The 18971-nt window shown below is 43.6% G+C and overlaps 1 protein-coding gene across 3 annotated transcripts in view; it reads left to right on the top strand.

Moving 5' to 3' along the window:
• Nucleotides 1-1057: 1057 nt before the first annotated feature.
• Nucleotides 1058-18971, top strand: part of akt1 (v-akt murine thymoma viral oncogene homolog 1) — a 31641-nt gene continuing 13727 nt past the window's right edge. The window contains exons 1-2 of one of the 3 annotated variants that reach the window (XM_063498243.1): nucleotides 1058-1220; nucleotides 7591-7774. In XM_063498243.1, the coding sequence (XP_063354313.1) occupies nucleotides 7729-7774 (46 nt within the window). In that variant the 5' untranslated portion in view covers nucleotides 1058-1220; nucleotides 7591-7728. Of the gene's footprint in view, nucleotides 1278-7590; nucleotides 7775-18971 lie in introns of all 3 variants that reach the window. The other 2 variants (XM_063498241.1, XM_063498242.1) reach the window with 2 other exon arrangements.

Below are 18971 nucleotides of genomic sequence, written 5' to 3'. Positions count from 1 at the left end.
ATGGAAGCAGCAGCACATCCTGCTTATGGTTTCTTCTTTAGTAGTGATTTTAATATAATTTTACTAGATTACACAAGGCTACACATGTGTCTGAAAGAACCATATCTGAAACTAGAGCTAGAGCTTCACCTTTTAGAAGCACGGCTCTTTACACAGTTTTAAGGTGCATAACCTTTTGTTTTGTTTTTGTGGTTTTGATTGGCTTGCTGACCTTATTTTGCATAAAGCTTTATTTACTTTGACCTAAATTGACTTATTATAACTTTATTTTCGATGTTAACAAGTTTACACATCAAATACAACTTGCTTGAAACAATGACACGGTGACAAACTTGTACTTTTCTTTCAGATACAGCTGCAGCTTAACTTGTTTAAAACCCTAGAAGGAGTTTTGTGAACATAAAATATTTTATTGTAATATAATTTTAAAGGTTATTAAATAACAGGGCAGATGTGAAATGATAAAATGATAATAACATACACTAAATGAACCAGTTTAGCTCTAAAAACGTTTTTCTTAGTCTTTTCTTATAGAAAACTTTGCAAGACTGTAATTTTGAACTTTTGTAAGGCACTAATATACAACATCTGGACTAACTGGGAATATTTGTGTATATTTTGTGAACAAAAAAAAATGTAATCAAAAAGACCAAAAAAAGTAATACATAATTACAGATAATTGATGACTAGAAGCACCTTTTGGAACCCTAATATAGCTCATTGCAGAGCAGGTAGAGCAGGTACCAAAATGTAATTCTCGTCTTGTAGCCTACATTACCCTTGTGGTTGTTCCAGGAAGTCAAAAAACCCCACCTAAGTACACTTAATTGAAGCGAGGATCCCTTGAAAAACATACAAGGTCCTCGGCAGGTCCCCGAAACCCATGTTGGAAACCACCGGCACAGATAAAAGAGCAGAGAGTTCAACAAGGCCATGCAGAAGAAGCACCACTGCAGTTTTTTTTTCTTCAATGGGACGCCTGACAGCCTACTACTCCTTCTGTGAGTGTGACTCATTTAAGGGCGGCTTTAGGACCCGGGAGAGACGGCTGCCACAGAGGCATTGCAGACAGCGCGTTTGGGAGGTGTAGTGGAAGAAAGGCAAGAGAAACGGAGTAAATGAGAGCACTTTGTCCAGATTGTTGAAGGACCCGTCAACTTAAAACACCGCCGAAACAGCTCACTATAATGAGACGGACACATTGTTGAATTCCTGTCCAGGTAAATGTCCGCGTTTCCTTCGCATGGTTAACTACAAGAGTTCGACAGCTAGACAGGGTAGGTCCCCATTGTACTTACATGGGATGCGGTTATTCTCACCCAAGCTGCCCTGCTAGGCCCCATATCCTTTCTAACGCTAGATGCAAACCTGAAATGAGGTACTTTCCTGACTTCACTTCGCCGTAAAAAGTTGTCTTATGACGAAAAAAGTCGACGGCTCATTAATTTCCTGTAGTGAATTCTTAACGCTCGGTGTTTTTCCACAAACAGCAGTGAGTCTCTTTAAGATGTTAACCATTCATTTTTTTTTTTTTGACAATGACCACTTTTGAGACACAACCCTCGGGCCAAAATATCTGCAGTCAAGTCGCTTCAAACGGTTCTCCTCTTTGCGGGGAAAAAAGTTGGGGGTTTTTTGCGCTGTGCTTTATGGTCCTGGAGGGAAATGAAAACAAATGAGCTCAACAAGAGAGAGCAGCTCATTCATTGTTGTGAACTACCACCGCGTTTGTTTACTTGTTTGAGTGAGGCACTTATTGCCATCTTATCTTTAGCCATTAGCTTTGCTGCCTGCCTGCCGAGAAGCTGCTGTGGCCACAAACAGTGCTGCTTTACAAAAAAGAAAAAGTTATGCGTCTATGTTGTGACTTGTTGCCACGCGTTTACTTTTTGGTCCACAATTTAGACACAGACGTCATAAGAAAAAGTCCCAACAGTGTAATTTAAGCCCCCCCCCCCGTAATCAGTACAACGGGATAATGCCTGTGGATAAGTGTGTTTTGATAGTTTTCACCGGCCTCACTGCTAGCATCCCACCTACAGTAATGACAGTTGTGTAGGTCTGCACTCAATTGTTTTTTGTCATAAAGGTTTATTATTATAGTATTCTTATCAAGTTTGAGAGATATCAAGTGATCAAGGACATACAAATCTGATGGGCTTTCAAATTTCAAAAGGATTCTTGCAGGATGCAAGGCTTGCAATCATGTTTAAAACTTATTTTGCTAATAATACTGTCTGTCTCCTTCTCCCAGGGTGCATGCATGTACTAAAAAGAGAACATTGTCCCCGGGTGTGTTGTACCCACCATGCCTTCAGTGTCAAAAAAAATGTTTTTATCGGTCATGAGACTACGTCTGTCCAGTGTGTGTACGCAAGGGGATTTGGCATGTGACCTGGGGAAGACGCAACAAGCTGGCGCAATGATGCAGCCAGTGACTGCTTGGCTCTCGCTGTTCTGTTTAGAAAAAAAACACCCACCTCCCACCCAATCCCCTCGCAGCAGCTCGGTTGACGCAAATCTGCCACCAGTTGCATGCAGAATCTGAGGAATGTTGTTTGAAATTTTGTCCAAAACAGACAGACAGGGGCCTGGACGCATCACCAGTGTCTGGATGTACTGAGACTGAGAAAGAGATGGTTCTCGTACCGGTGTCCTGGACGTCACTCTTCTCCATCTGTGTCACAAAAACTGAAAACAAATTACTTTTGTTTTCCTTTTGCTTTTCTGTGTTAACTTTCCAGCCATTCTAAAGTGATTCTCATGAGGTGTGTGTGTGTGTGTGTGTGTGTGTGTGTGTGTGTGTGTGTGTGGGGGGGGTGATTTGAATAAATTAAGCATTGTGTTGCTTTTACAGCTTGTCTGAACAGCCTGAATATGATTACATTAACGTGAGTCATAAAGTGGTTGGTGTTCGTGTCATCGCAGGATTAAAGCGGCAACTCTGCTTGCCTTTCAAGGTTGCAGTCACTGCGGTTTTGTGTTCAGTTAAAGCTGCCCGCAGTATTCTTATCAATAATGTTGTGCTTTCAGGGAACTTGAAAGAGGAACTTGGTAGCGTAGTAGATCACCGTACTACTGGCTCCACTGTGGCATTTGAGCTCAAACTAAAGTGTTGCTTTGGCGACTTGTTTTTCAGCAACAGGTTAGCGTGATGTCATTTCTTGTGTTTTTAAATACTTTCAGTGTAATGTTTTACTTTTGGAACCAGAAACCATGTGGCAGTTTTTCTGTTAACCGAGCAGAAACTGAAGCAAAAAATGGTATCTATGAATCTGTGATGAAGGAAGTAGCGTGGTGATGTCGACCTGATTTTTTTTTTTTTTAAATTTTTTTTCTCCCCCCCCCTGCTTCCTGCTATAAACACATGGGACTATCCTCTCTGGCCCAGTGACAAGCTCAGTGTGTGGCAACTTTTGCTGCATGACACTGATTTGCATTGAATGGGGTGGCCCCCGGCGTTGGAGCCAGAAAGATGAATGATTGAAAGCCGCCCTGACATCAGGGCAGGCAGGCAGGCGGTGGCCCAGAGGCCTGAGGACCATGTGACCCGCTGTCAGGGTACTGGGTTCATTCAGTGGCTGCTGGCTGCAGCGCTGGCAGCGGCCCAGCTTTTTCCACACAGGCCGCAGTAGCAACAGGTCGCTCCCATTAAAACAGCAGCGCTCTGTTGTGGCTCCAGAGCCGGTCTTGTGCATGTGTTGCTTTTTTGGCTGTGGCGTGTGTGCGCTCAAGTTTGTTTGTGAGGTGTATATAATGTGTGCGTGCCTGTGTCACAGAGTCCACACTAAGATGCCGATGGGATCCAACGGTTTTTGTGATCCTTACTTTGAATTGCACTCTGTGTGCTTTTTTTTTTTTTTTTTTTTTTTTTCTCTCAAATCCCTCTCCAGGATCCTTCCAACATCGGCTGTGTGACACAAGCACCACAACCCCAAGTGCAATAAACAAAAACACTGAGCGAAAATAAACTTTGGCTTCATAAACTTACTTTTGCTCACTGATGGAGGGAAGCAGAGTGGCAGTAAAAGGTGTTGATTGCACACGTGCTGCCAGATGTATTCGAGCCTGAGGCTGTACTGATATGACTCGTTGTCTGTCAATAGTCACATTCACTTCCTGTTGTTGTCCCCACCAGTTAGCTGGATGAGGCCACTCAAACAGAGCTCTCTTTTGATGGCCCGGCTCTGATGGAGCAGCAGGGAAATTGATTTCAGCCGATGTTCAGGGATCGCCTGGCGCAGTATGTGACATTTATGTGAACAAGCATTGCAATTGATCATCTTTTGGCTGCTTCCCTTTATTCAAAGCTATCTTTATATCACAAAGAAATACTGAATGAAGGAAAGGGTCAAGTGCTTTGGTTATGATAGCCTGCAGGTTTGAAGTCTAATGGTAGTCTTGACAGTTTTTGGATGACTGTTAGTACAGTTTTTACTGCCTTATTTGGCTTCTGCTTTAACAAATGAGCTATTGCAGCTACTGCTGTAGCGTGATCTTTCTCCCAAATTTAGGTTTTTAGTTGGGTTTACTGTCTGCCCTTTAGTCATACATCTTTCTTTATACCTTTACATGTGTTTACTATGTACGCCCAGGATAGTATTATGGCCATTTCTGGTATTTTGAACTGTCAAGACCTAATAACACTTTGATGATTCTTCTACTGGAGGCTATGCTTTTATTTGAAGGTGCTCAAATGTGTGCATCTCTCTATCTTCACTATAAGAAGCACACCTTGACCTCATAGTTTATTCATTTTGTTCTGTTGTCAAAACAGTCTCACCTGGAGGTCTGTTTAGGAGCAGCACTGTAACTGTTGAAGGGTTTTGACAACATCACATGACCGCCATCATCTGCCGCCTTGCAACGGTACTGTTGTACAAAAAGAAAAAAAATCACATAATCAATGTTATATTATCGTTTAACAAATCTAGTTACCTAGGATTTACTAGGAAGCTTTTTTTTTTTTTTTTTTTTTTTTAAATCTTGTAATATATTTGAATCTGAGCTGTGTTATATAGCACATGTTTTTTGTTTTTAAGCAAAACATTTCCGTGTTGGTTAATGCCATCCAACCACATAGAAGTGTGCTTTAGCGCAAATCTCTTGCTAGAGCACGGCAGCGGGGTCATTTTTTTAAAACGACTGTCAGTGTAAAGTCATTCTTACTCACAAGGAAATTACATTGATGTTAAATGGTAAATGGCCTGTATTTGTATAGCGCTTTACTAGTCCCTAAGGACCCCAAAGCGCTTTACACATCCAGTCATCCACCCACACATTCACACACTGGTGATGGCAAGCTACATTGTAGCCACAGCCACCCTGGGGCGCACTGACAGAGGCGAGGCTGCCGGACACTGGCACCACCGGGCCCTCTGACCACCACCAGTAGGCAACGGGTGAAGTGTCTTGCCCAAGGACACAACGACCGAGACTGTCCAAGCCGGGGCTCGAACCGGCAACCTTCCGATTACAAGGCGAACTCCCAACTCTTGAGCCACAATCGCCATCTTTATATGTTAATTTAAAATTAACATATAAAGGATGTTAATTTAAAATCCAGTTAACCTAACACGCATGTCTTCGGACTGTGGGAGGAAGCTGGAGTGCATGCAAAATCTGCACAAAAAAGCCCCAGCCTGGATTCAAACCCGATTGGGAAGCTGTGCAGGTTGTCATAAGGGAAGCAATACTTTTGAAATGCTGGACCAACATTGAAACTAACAACTGGCAGATTGCATATGTGTGTTGGTAGGTCAGTCCAGTTTGATGTCTTGCAGACACAGAAGTTGTCACTATAAATGCATACTGTGAGGAGGGATTAAGTGTCTTTCAGTTCCTTGTCACACTATGTACTTGGAATATATTTATATCTTTTTAAAGAGTATAAATTCACAAACCGTTTTCTGAAAATGGATCCCAGATATAAGGACTGGGATGGAGTAGAACAGGTAAACATCAGTCACTGCCTTTATTGAGTATCGTCTTATTTGCTGATTGACTCACAGCAATCAGTGAGGTGAATGTCAATGATTGGCCCTTGCCACAGGGATCACCACAGTGGGCATCTCTGAATGTTTGGTACAGTTACACCAGATGTCTTTCTTGACACAACTTCAAAGGGGATTTGTATGTCCCGTTAGAATCAAACCAGCGACCTTTAGCTTGTGAAGCAGGCGTATGAACATCTACACTATGGAGCCATTAGGTTGGTGCGCCTCTACTTTTGTAGAGTCATTTTCCTTTTGGAGCTCTTGGTCCTGCAAAAAATAAATAAATAAAATTAATATGTTCCATATTTCTTAAGAACATGACTTTCAGATACTGTCCATGTGCTGTATAGATGTTTTAGATCTGCCACATCTGCTGTTGTCCGTATTTTGCCTTTGAATCCAATACACCAGGCTGTCAAAAATGCCAACTGTGTAAGTTAGTAGACTCATCAGTATTACAGCTCTATCATTAAGTCACAGAAGGATCTGGCACATAATTACAATTGTTATTCAGAGGTGAGTAAGGTAGTCTCATTTAACCTTATGTTCTTTCAGCTGCAGCCCTGCTGTGTTTAACAGTTTGACCTTGTCAGTGTAAGGCTTGGGTGCCCTTTCTTGAGATCATATGACTATATTAAGGCTCAGAGAACAATAAAATTATTTTAAATTGCTTTCAGTGAACTGGGGAAAAAAAACAAGAAATAAAGCTGCTTCCCAGAATTTATATTTCTTATTGACGCTCGTAAGGGAAATGCAAACACTTTAGTCGGTCTTTATCAAATTTAGACCCTGCTCACAGAGGCCCAAGGGATCTTCCAGGAAAGGTGACTCTTATTTTTCCAGAGAATTTGATTGTTCCGTAGCTGGTGATTTTCTACATGTTATGTCAAACATAACCTGCTGTGGAGCAGGTTAGGTCTGCACCATGTGTTACCATGGGGAAGTGAGCCTCCTTAGTAACAGTAAAAACCCTGGGTTAAACCTGAAGTGACTACATTATGCCCGTAATCCTGCTTTGTGGCACAGGGCCTCTGGGCTAGTATGTAGGACACAAAAACATAAATGTCATCAATAAACTTGACTAGACCTTTTCAAGATTTAAACTTTGATGCCATCTGTGCACGGCGTAGAACCCTAGTAATCTGTTCTTCTTGGTGAAACTGAGATTTAGAAAAATCATCAAATCATTTGTGCACAAAATTTGAAAATCTATTATATGGATATTCTGTTTGAGAATTATTTGATATAATTATTTTCTCACTGCTGCTCTGTTCATGAGTAGGGGAAAAAAAACTCCTGGTCTATCTAACGGCTGCCTCAATAGTGAACAGCATGGAATTTTCCAATACGGGAGACTTCATTTTGATTGCCAAAACCCACAGCTTTACACAGATATTTGAACCTTGAAATGTTGCAGGTTCCACTTGCACTGTAGTTGTACCCTTCCCTCACCGACTGGGCCGTAAAACACGAGGCTCTTCTCGGTTCTCTTGCCTCCCCTCGGCCCCGTTGACCTGACGGTTAATAATCAGACAAGAGGAAAAAATTGTTCACCTTAACAATGGGCTAATTTTTACTTTTCTTTAACTAATAGGTAACCACCATCAAGAAGACGGCTATAAACTCCAGGACCCTGTCTCCAGGCTCCTGCGCAGGGCTGAGTGAAGGAAACTTTGGACTGAAAGTTGTCTCTCCCTGAGAGAAACCTGGATCCTCCATCCTGGCCACCAACATGACCAATGTGGTGATCGTCAAGGAGGGATGGCTGCACAAAAGAGGTAAACTTACAGTTTGTGCCATTAAGTGTGATATTATTTTTCTTTTGTTTATTTTTTTGATAACTGGATTAACATTTAAACAACTAACATTTGACGTTTGCTGAGGTTTTTGTACGCGAGGTGTCTGGTTGTCATGACCTTGTAACAAACCTAACTGCAACCCACATTATGTAAAGACCCTAGAATATGTCAAAGATTTCAAACTCTCTTGTTGATACATGTCAGAAAACAAATTAGTTCATGCGTACAGTTTATGTAACACTAGTACTGTACTTGATATAAAAAAACGGATTCGTTATACAAATTGCCTCAACTTCTTGGTGGATGCAGCAAATCTTTTTTTTTCCCCCCCTCTAAATGTTGCAGAAATGATGAACAACAACAATATAGACTATTTGCCAAGTGGTTGATTAATTTGTAAAGGCATTTGAAAGGAAGTAGTATACCAAAGTAGTATGCCAGATGTAATATAAAGAGGCATCCAGTTGCAGAATCCCCAACGGGCCCCATGGAGCTGCTCTGACAGTGCTGTGTGGCGTGGCATGGCTCAGTGTCGGGCGTGAGTCCTGTTGTTTGGACGAAAAGGCATTCCTCACATACCTGCTGGCTTTGAGCAGCTTTATGTGCGCATACTAACTCTGCCTTCTGCTGTGGCTGCCTCACAGAGCCCACTTCACCACTGCCTGCACCACCAGGGGCAAAATAGGATAAGAAACCACTGAAATCTCCTGGGCCCAGAAATTAAAGGAAACTGGCCTTTATTTGGAAGAGAGGGCACCAAGACTTGCAATTATTGGATAAGGTGATGGGAGTATGTCACTATAAGAGATCCTGCATTGTGTTAGCCCACAGTCCCCATTTTCAAGACTTGTGCTAAGCACATAGCAGATTTCTGGTTTAGTTTGATGGGCAGCTCAATATACCCCATATGATGCAATCATGCCCCTCTGGTCTTCTGTTTAATGTAAGGGCAGCGTGTTAGTTACCATTAGGATTTCATTTGCGGAAAGTAATAAAGTTCAAGTCTTGAAAGTTTAGGATTAGCTGGTAGTAAAATAAAGTCTACGGAAGTAAATTGTGCTGCTTTTTTGTCTTGGTCTGTTTGGGCAAAAAAACAGAACCTGCTTTCTTTAGAGAGAACATCTTCCCTGGTAGAAGTGAATAATACGTTATCCCCTGTTGAGACGGTGTGTAAATTTGTACACGCTCTGAAATACGTGTGTGTTTGTCCCATTAAAATCTGGCACACATCCATCTTTCCACACCTTCACAAGTACAGATAAGAGTGAAACATTATAACAGGCGGCCTGTGTAAAGTATAACTATAAGAATAGTAAAATAGTGACCGGTAAGAAAACGGTGTGTGTGACAGAAGTGTGCACATATGCACACTGTTGTAGCGCTGAGCCTCCATCTATACACCCCCCCCCCCCCCCCCCCCCCCCCATTTGTGACATGAACACTAAACAAACAACCCTTCAGAAATAGTGAGTTGGCATGCTGTCGTAGCCCAGCAGCTGTGCCCTGTGAAATGTCACCGAGCCTCTGTTTTGATTGGAGGGCATCCGCCTGCCTCCTTGACAGGAAGGCTTTTAGTGTCGCGTCACTGTCATGCAATCTTTGCCCCAGAGCCAGTGCACAGAAGGTGAACCTGCAAGTAGCCCTGTCTTTCTGTCGATCACCTCGGTCAGCCAGGCAGTCTGTGTTCGACAAACCTCTTCCCATCTTCCCGCACCTTGAGTGCAGCTTGTGTGGTGGCGCCACCCAAGTGACTCAAATCTCCATGTGGGCGTTATAATAAATGGCTTGTACCACCTCTGAGTGTGTTCACCATGCTCATTACTCCCATGTGTGCTTTCAAAACACCAATTTGATGTTTTACAACAGATTGACCTTCATATTTCCATCAACACTCCTTTTTCTTTCGTGTGTGTGTTTGTGTCTGTTTCATGGACCTGGTCTTGCACTGCAGTACTCTCTTACAAAAGCAGGTACAGTTTGAGTAGCCTCCTCTTCTAGCAGTGCCCATTTATTGGCTCCACATGATGATTGAATTTCACGGTGGGCCAGTTGCAGGCACAAAGCAAAGCAGCTCTGGCAAGCAGGCTCTTTGATTCCTTTCTGATTAGTCATCTTCAGCATGCACGTGCAGACTGAGTCAAGACGCCTGAGAGAAAGTAAAGCAAGCGATTGTGCCTCTGTACCTTGTAACCCCCCCACCCTCAGTAGAGCTAATCTGTCATTAAAGCTCCAGATTCCCAGCCTTGGATTGCTCTGTACAGTTGTTCCAGACAGGCTGCACTCTGTGAAATGATCTAATTCTGAAGGACACACCTTCATAGTTTGTTCTTAAGCCTTGTGCTGCAGTAATGCGTCTGGATTGTGGACACCATTGGGACATGTTGATGGGATTGTTATCTGTTTTGGAAGGACAGTTTTGGAATGTGAGAAGAAGCAGCTGAGTGGGATGGAGCGTGTGTGTGCGCACATTTAGGCATGCATATGCAAATGCGAGTGGTTTAATATACAGAATGAAGCATATTTATTTTGACACTACCAGCAGGACATTACCCGGTGCCCTTATGCACAGACCACATAGCAAGTACAGGCCTGCACAAACACTGTAACTTTGTCGTTACTATCATAACCAGTTGTTATGTGTCCCCAAATGGTACTTCCTTTTTAGATCCTTCATGGAGTGCACCCACACACTTTGAATGTGCCTACGGCCTCTAGTGGCCACAGAGACCAAACGGCATGTTATTTCTCTTTGCAAGTGTTTTTCCAAAGTTTCCATCAAAGCCAGAGCATCATCTGACATCAAAGAGGCAGATTGTGGGTTCCCTAGTTTCCAGGGAAGCGCTGTGGCCAAAAACCCAGTCAAGCTCAACGGAACAGCGCTTGCTTGTCCTCCCTTCTTCCCTGGCTCTTGTTTGTTTGACTCATTTGCTCCCTGACAAGTATAAAGAGCCGGCCCCCTCGTTAGGCTAACGAAGGCCACAACAACTGTTGGATTTGGGTAGCACGCTCAGCTGGCTCCAACCTGTGAGAGGAGGGGTGGAGTGAGGGAAGGAGGGGAAAGCAGAGAGCACAGCAGTAGAGATGGTGAGGAAGGGATAAGGGGGGGGGGGGGGGCCAAAAGGGAGAGGGACAGAAGTTGAGCAGCGTCTTTGTGATGTTCCCAGAACATTGCTCAGTGACCCAGTCGGCCTGAGGAGAGCTGGTTGATGTTGTGTGCGACATGCCACAGAGACTCTCTCGTGGTTTGGTTTGGACCTCGTCAGCTGATTGGCTCTTTTGCTGGTCATGCGGCTGAAGGACACCCATGAGCTGCTCGTCCATGCAAGACCTTGTTGGTGGTCTGGGGGTGGGGTGTTACAAAACACTAGACACAGTAACTGTAGATTTTTATTTTTTTAAACATTTTTTATTTATTTTTTTTCCTCCATTCTTTTGAATGTTTGTACCTTCTGCATCTGGTGAGCAGGCCTGCAACAATTCAGCCAGCATTTCCCACATTTCTATTAGTTTGTTCTGTAAGATCTAAGTGAGGGAATGCAGTGTTTCCTGCAAAGCTCGATGCTCTTCAAGGGAGCAGACCCACCTGATTAAGAATGTCTCATGATACTGCATTGCTGACTGTCTCAGGATTTAAGGACTTTGAGTCACGGCCAAATCTGCTGCTGGCCTTGCCTGGTCCGCCCTCATTATGGGTGTCAAGGATTACATACTGCTACAAATACACAATCACATAAAACGTACGTACATACTGCAACAGTGTGGGGAATAGTTGTGCAAATTTGCTGATATATTGTGAAGATTAAATATAAACAAAAATGATAAACAAAACTAAAACTTGTGATGCTGCATTAATAACTCCTTTACAAATATGCTGTGTTTTACCAGCTTAGTTCTTTTGACGGTGTTATTATTAGTACATCGTGCACTGTTCAGCCATAATCTTATATGCCAATGAATGACCTCGGGGGGGGATGGGGTTCTGTGGCTCAGTCTTGTTGAACACACAGTTTTTGTAGGATCTAAAGTTTCACTGGGGAATAACTCTGTAATGAGATAATGACTTCACCTGTCAACAGCTGACAAGTGAATACATACATGCACATTTTTAACATTAAATACCTAGCACAGAAGTTAAGTGATGGATAAAGGGATTTTCCAGAGAGAAGATAATCAAATATGGAAGGTGCCTGTCTGTAACTGGACCGCTACTTATATAGCACTTTGCAACTCTGCTTAGCACTTAACACTTTTTGCTACGAGCCTTATTCACACATTCCTGCAGCACTTTATTCTATTCCTTTAAGCGCTTTCGATGAGGCACAGTCACACCCCAATGCAAGCATCCGGAGCAATTTGGAGCTCAGTATTTTGCCTGAGGACACCTCAGATTGTGGACTGGAGGAGCTGGGGATCAAACCACTGACCTTCCAATTAGCAGACAACCTGCTCTACCGCCTGAGCCACAGCTGACCCTCTGTCAGTGGGTAATTCAGTAGTTTGACTGAAACTAATGGTGTATACCCTGTCTTGCTAACTTTTTTCCAATAAGTTTACAATAGTCAGCCTGAACTTTGTGAGGGAAACGCCCAAATGAACACCAGTAGTGAAAGTTGAAGTGGCAGACAGATTTGAGTGGATCCCCTGTAGGCAGGGTCCAGCAGCAGAGGGTGTCACACCAGGAAGCCATTGATCTGGCCGGGTGTCTGGCCGTCAGCGTGGACCCCCTGCTCTGGGTAATGGGAAGCAGTCTTCCTGCTAAATGTGGTGGAGAGAAGTAAATTACTGGGGTGCAGCTGTCGGCAGGCAGGCTGGCTGGAATGGTGGGGGGGACCAGGAGGCTGAGGGAGGTGGCACCTCCACCATTCGCCTCCTCTCGCAGCAAGCCCGCTGTGTGCTTACTTTGCTGTGCAGAGTCCGCCTGCTCGCCACAACTGTGGTACTCAGCAGTGATCTCAGCCTCTGTTACTGTTGCTGTGTACCCTTTCTGTCTGTGTCATTTCCTCACTGTCCTCATCTCTCTCTTTCTGCTTGTTCTCTTTCATTCTTACTCGCACACTTTTTTTTTTTCTTGTCTTTCATGGTCCCCCTTTCTCCCTTGCCCTCACAAGCTCATCCCCTTTTTAGTCCTCCCCCACTTCCAGCGCACGCTTCCCACTCTGTTGCTAGGATAATGACCCTGCTGACGACTCAGACCCATGGCGGAAGCGGCTATGGACCGGCGAAAAGCTCAAAGTCTTTGACATCAATCAAATCACTGGCACCTCTCTTCAGTTTAGGGTGGGTTAGAGAGACAGCGAAACGAAAGGGATTCTTAGCTGCCTGGGGACTCAGATATGTGACATCCATGATATTGACATTTTCTGTTACTCTGAGCATATTTCATATTTATATTTATTTACAGGGCATACAGAACATTTTAACAAGTAGTGCCCCTGAAAAATGTCAACAGCTGGAGTGTACCTGTCTAAATGGAGCGGGGTTGATCTAGAGCGTAATCGTTGCTTGTTTAAGGGTGCTAAATTTTACTGGTCATTGAGAGTTCATTGGCACTAATTTGTTCTAAATAATGTGTGTTTATTTGTTTGCCATGCAGTAACCCAGTTAACTAATCCATGGATTGCTTGTTTACCCAGGGAGAGGGTGCAAATCTCAGCCCAGTGTGGCAGGGGGGAACTTCCCACAGTGTCTCTATGGTAATCAGCAGGTGTCACTCACCACAGAGAAGAAGTGAGGGCTTTCTTACGAGCGTGAGAAAGCGGGGCAGCCTCCATCGCACCCCCTTGCTTTTTTTTTCTTTTTAGGGTAGCAGTAGCAACCCTAGTGACAGAGAGGAAAAAAAGGGAGAAGGGGAAGAAACGGAGGGCTAGATTTGGGGTTGGGGTGGCCCTTCAACGGAACCTGTTGATGCTGCTGCCAAAGCCCTGGCAATGGTGCACCTCCCACCCCTCCTGCAACTCCCCCCCCAAAATCCAGCTGCATGGAGAGAATGAGGCCAACAAAAGGGAGTATGGGGCGGGGGGGTCAAGAAGGCATAAAGAGTAGGAAAGAAAAGGAGTCCGTATTCCAGGATAGTTTAAGATGCCATGTGAACCCAGTGCTGCCTTATATGGTCACAGTCGGGCAAATATGTAGATGGGTGTTCGGTCAGCATGAGAAGCTCAGCTTAGAGCAGGGCGTCTTGGGGGTGGAGTTTGTGGTTGCTGGGCTCAGTGTTGACCCTTGCATCAGGGAGCCCCCACTCTTTTAGAGCAGGCAGTCCGTGCCTCATTGAGATGCAGGGCACAGGGTGGCAGGCCGCAGCTGCAGCCTACAGGCAGAACCCGGCAGAAAAGGGCCGAAGGGATGGCGGGGGCGGCTGAGGAAAAACCAACAAAAGGCGAAGCCCCCCTACACCCTCCTCCCACGCTTTGGAGTTCTAATTCCCTAATCCTCAACCTCCGCCTACCCCCACCTCCTCCTCCTCCTCCTCATCCGATTCTCACCACTCAAACTCACACACACGCACAGTTCATGCAGTTACACTGGCTCCCTTCCTCTCATCCCCAAGCCATGAATGGCCAGACGGGGACAAAACCCAACAGCAGCCCTCTCAGGAAGTCCAACCACTGGGTGTGAGCACTGAGGCACATTTTGTCTGACCCTCTTTTGGTTCCTCTCTCTCTGTGTGAGATCATTTACCCACTTGCATTGTTAATTAGTGTGCATGTGTGGTTTATCTAGTGGCTTGTGACAAAGGTGTTCTTGTCTTTTTTTTTTAAAGTTACTGTCTTGGAAATGTTATTAAAAACCTTACAAATAGAACGAGCTGGGATACAGCTGTTAGTTTGGGAGACTGGCTTTTTTTTCTTCTCCTTTCGTTTGTAATTTTAAAAAAAAAAGAAAAAAAAAAGACTGTTTGATGAATACTACATGATGTGTCTTATTAGCCAACAAACTATAGCAGCTGGGTTCTCAACATTCCTGTTGCTGTCACGTAGAGACGGAGAGTGCAGGATGCTCCTCTGAACCAGCCACTAACCTCATTCACCCGCCCTCTCTTCCTTTTATTTAATGAATCTTCAATAAGCTTGTCTGACTAACCCTTAGTGTTAGGGCCTCTTAAGCCAAGTTGACTTTCACATGGCTTTACTGTCCAAAGAAAGGATTAACGTGAAGTAAAGAGTCATTTCTTGGAAGTCGACGTGAAGTGTCATTAAGTTTAGAAATTTAAAATGTATAATGTTAAAACTTCCTGATCATTTCAGTATCTAGATTAAAGTGATTCCCTCCTCAGGAGTTGTTGTTGTACCTTTTTCTTGTAATTTGGTAAAAGCAAAGATGCTCCAGCTGCTGTGCCAAACCCGTTCTTTCCTCCTGTACCGTGCTTGGGGTGTAGAGGGGCGTAGCTGTGGCATGCTGAAGCTGTCCGCACACAGGGCCATGCAGCAGTTGGCAAATAAAGATGAATTCTGTTTTGTTTGGCAGCGGTTCTCCGTTCATTATTTTCCACTTTGCCCAGCGCGCATCCCAGCCCTCAGCAGCTGCTTGTCATGTAAAGACACTCTATCAGGCCCTGACAGCTCCTCCCCTGCACACACAGTGCGCATGGCTCATGCACACTTCACTTGCGCTCACACCCCCCACCCCCCGATCACACTCCTACATATGTGGGGAACATATGTAGTGATCTGTCTCACTACCACGCCGTTCAGCACAACTCCTCACACACTGCTTTCTCATCCCCTCCAGTACTCTCATCTCTCATCTTTTGTCAAATCAGTCTTCCCATTCTTCTGTCCTTCCCCTAATTTGGTTGAGACGAGCCACATGTCTGCTGTCATGCTTTTATTAGAAAAGCTTACTGGGACTGTGATAATGCAGTGGATTTCCTCAGAGCAAAGTGTGTGTTTGTGCATGCATGCATGTGTGCCTGTGTGTCAACCAGACACTTGAAGCAGGTTTTATCTTATCTAGGTTGTGGTCAGTCTGTCTGTTGGCCACTTTCCTGTTTTGGAGAACATGTTGACATCAAAAGGTTTTAGTTTACTGGAACACTGTGATGATGAAGTGAGTTAAAAGCAGAAGGCTCTCCTGTGTTGTTCTGAGGCCTATTGTCCTTTGTCAGCAGTCTGCACTTTTTCTCAGTGTACACAGGATGTATTTGGGGTCTAGTATGCAAAGCACTGGATTTAAGTAGTGCAGAAGAAGAATTTTTTTCACTCTCTGCATCTGCATAACAGTCCCTGTGTATAATTACCATATAAATGTATCCATGTTTACTCTAAACAGTAACTGTATATGTGACAATACAATTTTAAAAAAGGGGAAAAAACCCAGCCTTAGTTTTCACTTTCTCACTCTGTCAGTTCTTAAGAAAAGCCGCTCTGTGGAAAGTACAAATGAATAAAACCAAAAGGGGAAATGTGTGTCAATAGGAAGCTGACAAGGGTCATCTTGGTTGTTTATGCTCAGAGTGCAGACTGCAAGTGCAACCCCTTCACTCCCCCCCCGCCCGCTCTCAATGCGGCAGAGACGCGCGCTCACAGACAACCGGATATAGCCATTTCCACAGTTGTCATGTGATCGAGTTTGTGGTCACAGACGAGGAAGTTGCAGTGTCCTCCTGTCTAGAAGGAGCATGCACTAGTTTGAGGGATGTGCAATGCAGATGTGGGGTTGCTTAACCTTTGCAGAGGTGGCATCAAAGATGAGTGCCCCTGCAGAAAAGACTTTTTAACTTTCCAGTTACAGTAGACTGTGTTATTACAGTGGGTTAGACCTTATTTACCTTTTTGTGTGGAACAAGTCCCTCTTAATATCACAATTGCCATTGTCAGAATGGGGATAATGGTGACTAAGGATGCTTAGCTGGCTGTGTCTTCCACACCAGTGTGTCAGATTTTCCCCCAATACATGCCATGCCTTGCCGTGCTGCTGCGTCACATATGACCACCCATGCAACTACTAGTGGGTGCCATGCGTCAGTGGATCTGGCAGAAAAGCCTTTCAAACTGACTGTTTGTTGTAATCTGTTGCACACAAATACCTTTCAGTGCCTACAAGGCGCCATACATACACAAATATATTTACAGACAAGCACAATCATGTGTACACACAAACACCTGTTTCTGCCCATCAGGATCTGAATCTACGTAAGAACATTACACAGTCTGGAAATGATTTGCCTGCGTTCCCGCTGCCAAACGAAAACTTCTAAATTGAAACTTTAGGCCCTGCTGGCGAGACAAGTATTTACGTTGAGCCTTCATCACGTGTCACGGTGTCAGGTAGGGGGCTCATTATGCTGCTTCTGCATTGTGCACATGCTGTCCTCAGTGTTGGTTGGCATGGGTTTATAGTTGAGAGATATGGGTCAGCCAAAACCTGACCACAGAGTGAAGCACCAGCTGGGGCCCAGCGGAGGAAAACAAGGACCGGTATGAAGGGCTCAGGAGACTTTCTGGCTGCAGATTTGTCCAAATTATGTATTGAACAGGCTCTCGAGCTAACTCGCAGCTGATACTTAATGACTATGTGTACTCTTAAATGCCACGTCTTTTGTGCTTTTATTATTTAGATTTTATGCTAAACAAGTCTCTAAGCTCCATTGTGCTGAAGTAAGGAAGTCTGGTGCTCTTAAAGGCTTGTGATAAATAACCCTATGGACGTGGAGTCCCAGGAGATCGGCGTGTATTTGGATGATTGATTGTTAAAGTTGATTAGTGTGGTTTGTATTTGGAAAAATCTTATCACTGCAGTTGTGTGTAAAGCGGTCACGAGGGAGCTGCAGCAAACTGTATTTTGCTTATTTCACTTGGGGCAGCACATCTAGTATAAGCGGATTTGTCGAAAAGCTGTGAGCGCGGCAGTCTGACGCCTGTCAAATTTGAGCTAATTTCTAAATTAGCTTTATTTGGTGTGAAAACACTTACTCGGCAGCAAATGAGATGAAGAATCTCCCCTTGCACAATAAAGAAAAATGTAATAACATATTAAACATCTGCTCTGGATTGAAGACTAACGTCTTCTATTGTGCCAAGTGACAGCTGTTTCCTTTTGTATGGTGATTGGTGCCACCACACCAGCAGTCAGAGTAAATCAGGTGTTTTGTTTTTGTTTCGTTTGTTTTTGTTTTTTAAAACATCTGGGTTTTTTAAAAAAAATAAATAAAATGTTTTGATTCAGGTTTAACAAAACCGAGAACCGTAACACAAACATCTGCATCATCGTACTGCAATTTCATTTTCCTGTACCGTCTATCCCAAGTGGAGCTAATAAAACATGCTAGTCTATAACTTCCAACTTTCCAACGAGCACTCTTTTTAATTCTTCTGATCAAAAAACTCTAAGACTGTTATCTGAAAGCGAAGCAAATACAGAATGCATTAAGATCCCGTCGGTATCAACATTTATAGTGCTTAATGAATAAAAATGATTTGAAAAGTGTAAAGAAGCAATGGGAGAAACTCCCTTCAGCTGTGAAGAGTTCCACAACTTATTGTGATAGGAAAACAAATTATTTTTAAACTGCTTTGTCTGATTATCTTAGTGCAAACTGCTAAGTACACACAAAAAATTAGGGAAATCCATTTATGTTTATTGTGTGCAGAAGAGGAGAATATCAGCCAATCTATTAGATTTTTAAATTCCAATTCCATAAATGCCGACTTGATTGAGTTCTAGCTAAAACCTACATTTTCATTTTTCTTTTCTAATGATGGGCAGGTTGCAATTCCTGCACGGTGGCAGTAACAAATCTGATTATATAGAAGTCTAAAGAAAGTTACCGTTAACTCGCGCACTCATCCTGATGACTTTAATGTCTCTATCGCTGCTCTAAAGTCCCATTAAATAAAAAGCATACAATGTCCCTCAGCAGCCAGAACTCCCAGCTCATGGCTTCTATAATCTGCATTATATTATTATCATAGTGGCTCCGTCCAGCTTTATGTATACAGGCTATGAAGGGCATCCCGTGTCGTCGCTTTATGTGGGGAGGAAAAAATGTAGAAGAGAAGCAGGAAGGGGAAGTTGATGATTTTGACAGATTACAAGTGACAAATCTTGAAAAATGACACTCAGCCAGTTTTAATAATTCATGTGATTTCTTTAAATATTTTAGTACAATGCGCACTAAATAGAGTAGATATTACAAGCTGATGTTTGCTCTGCACTGTCTAATCTGCTATCAGTTTCA

Source organism: Pelmatolapia mariae, linkage group LG16_19 (genome assembly GCF_036321145.2).
Source record: "Pelmatolapia mariae isolate MD_Pm_ZW linkage group LG16_19, Pm_UMD_F_2, whole genome shotgun sequence".
Classification (NCBI taxonomy): domain Eukaryota; kingdom Metazoa; phylum Chordata; class Actinopteri; order Cichliformes; family Cichlidae; genus Pelmatolapia; species Pelmatolapia mariae.
The sequence above is the reverse complement of the archived record's forward strand: the minus strand, read 5'-3'. Positions and strand labels throughout refer to the sequence as shown.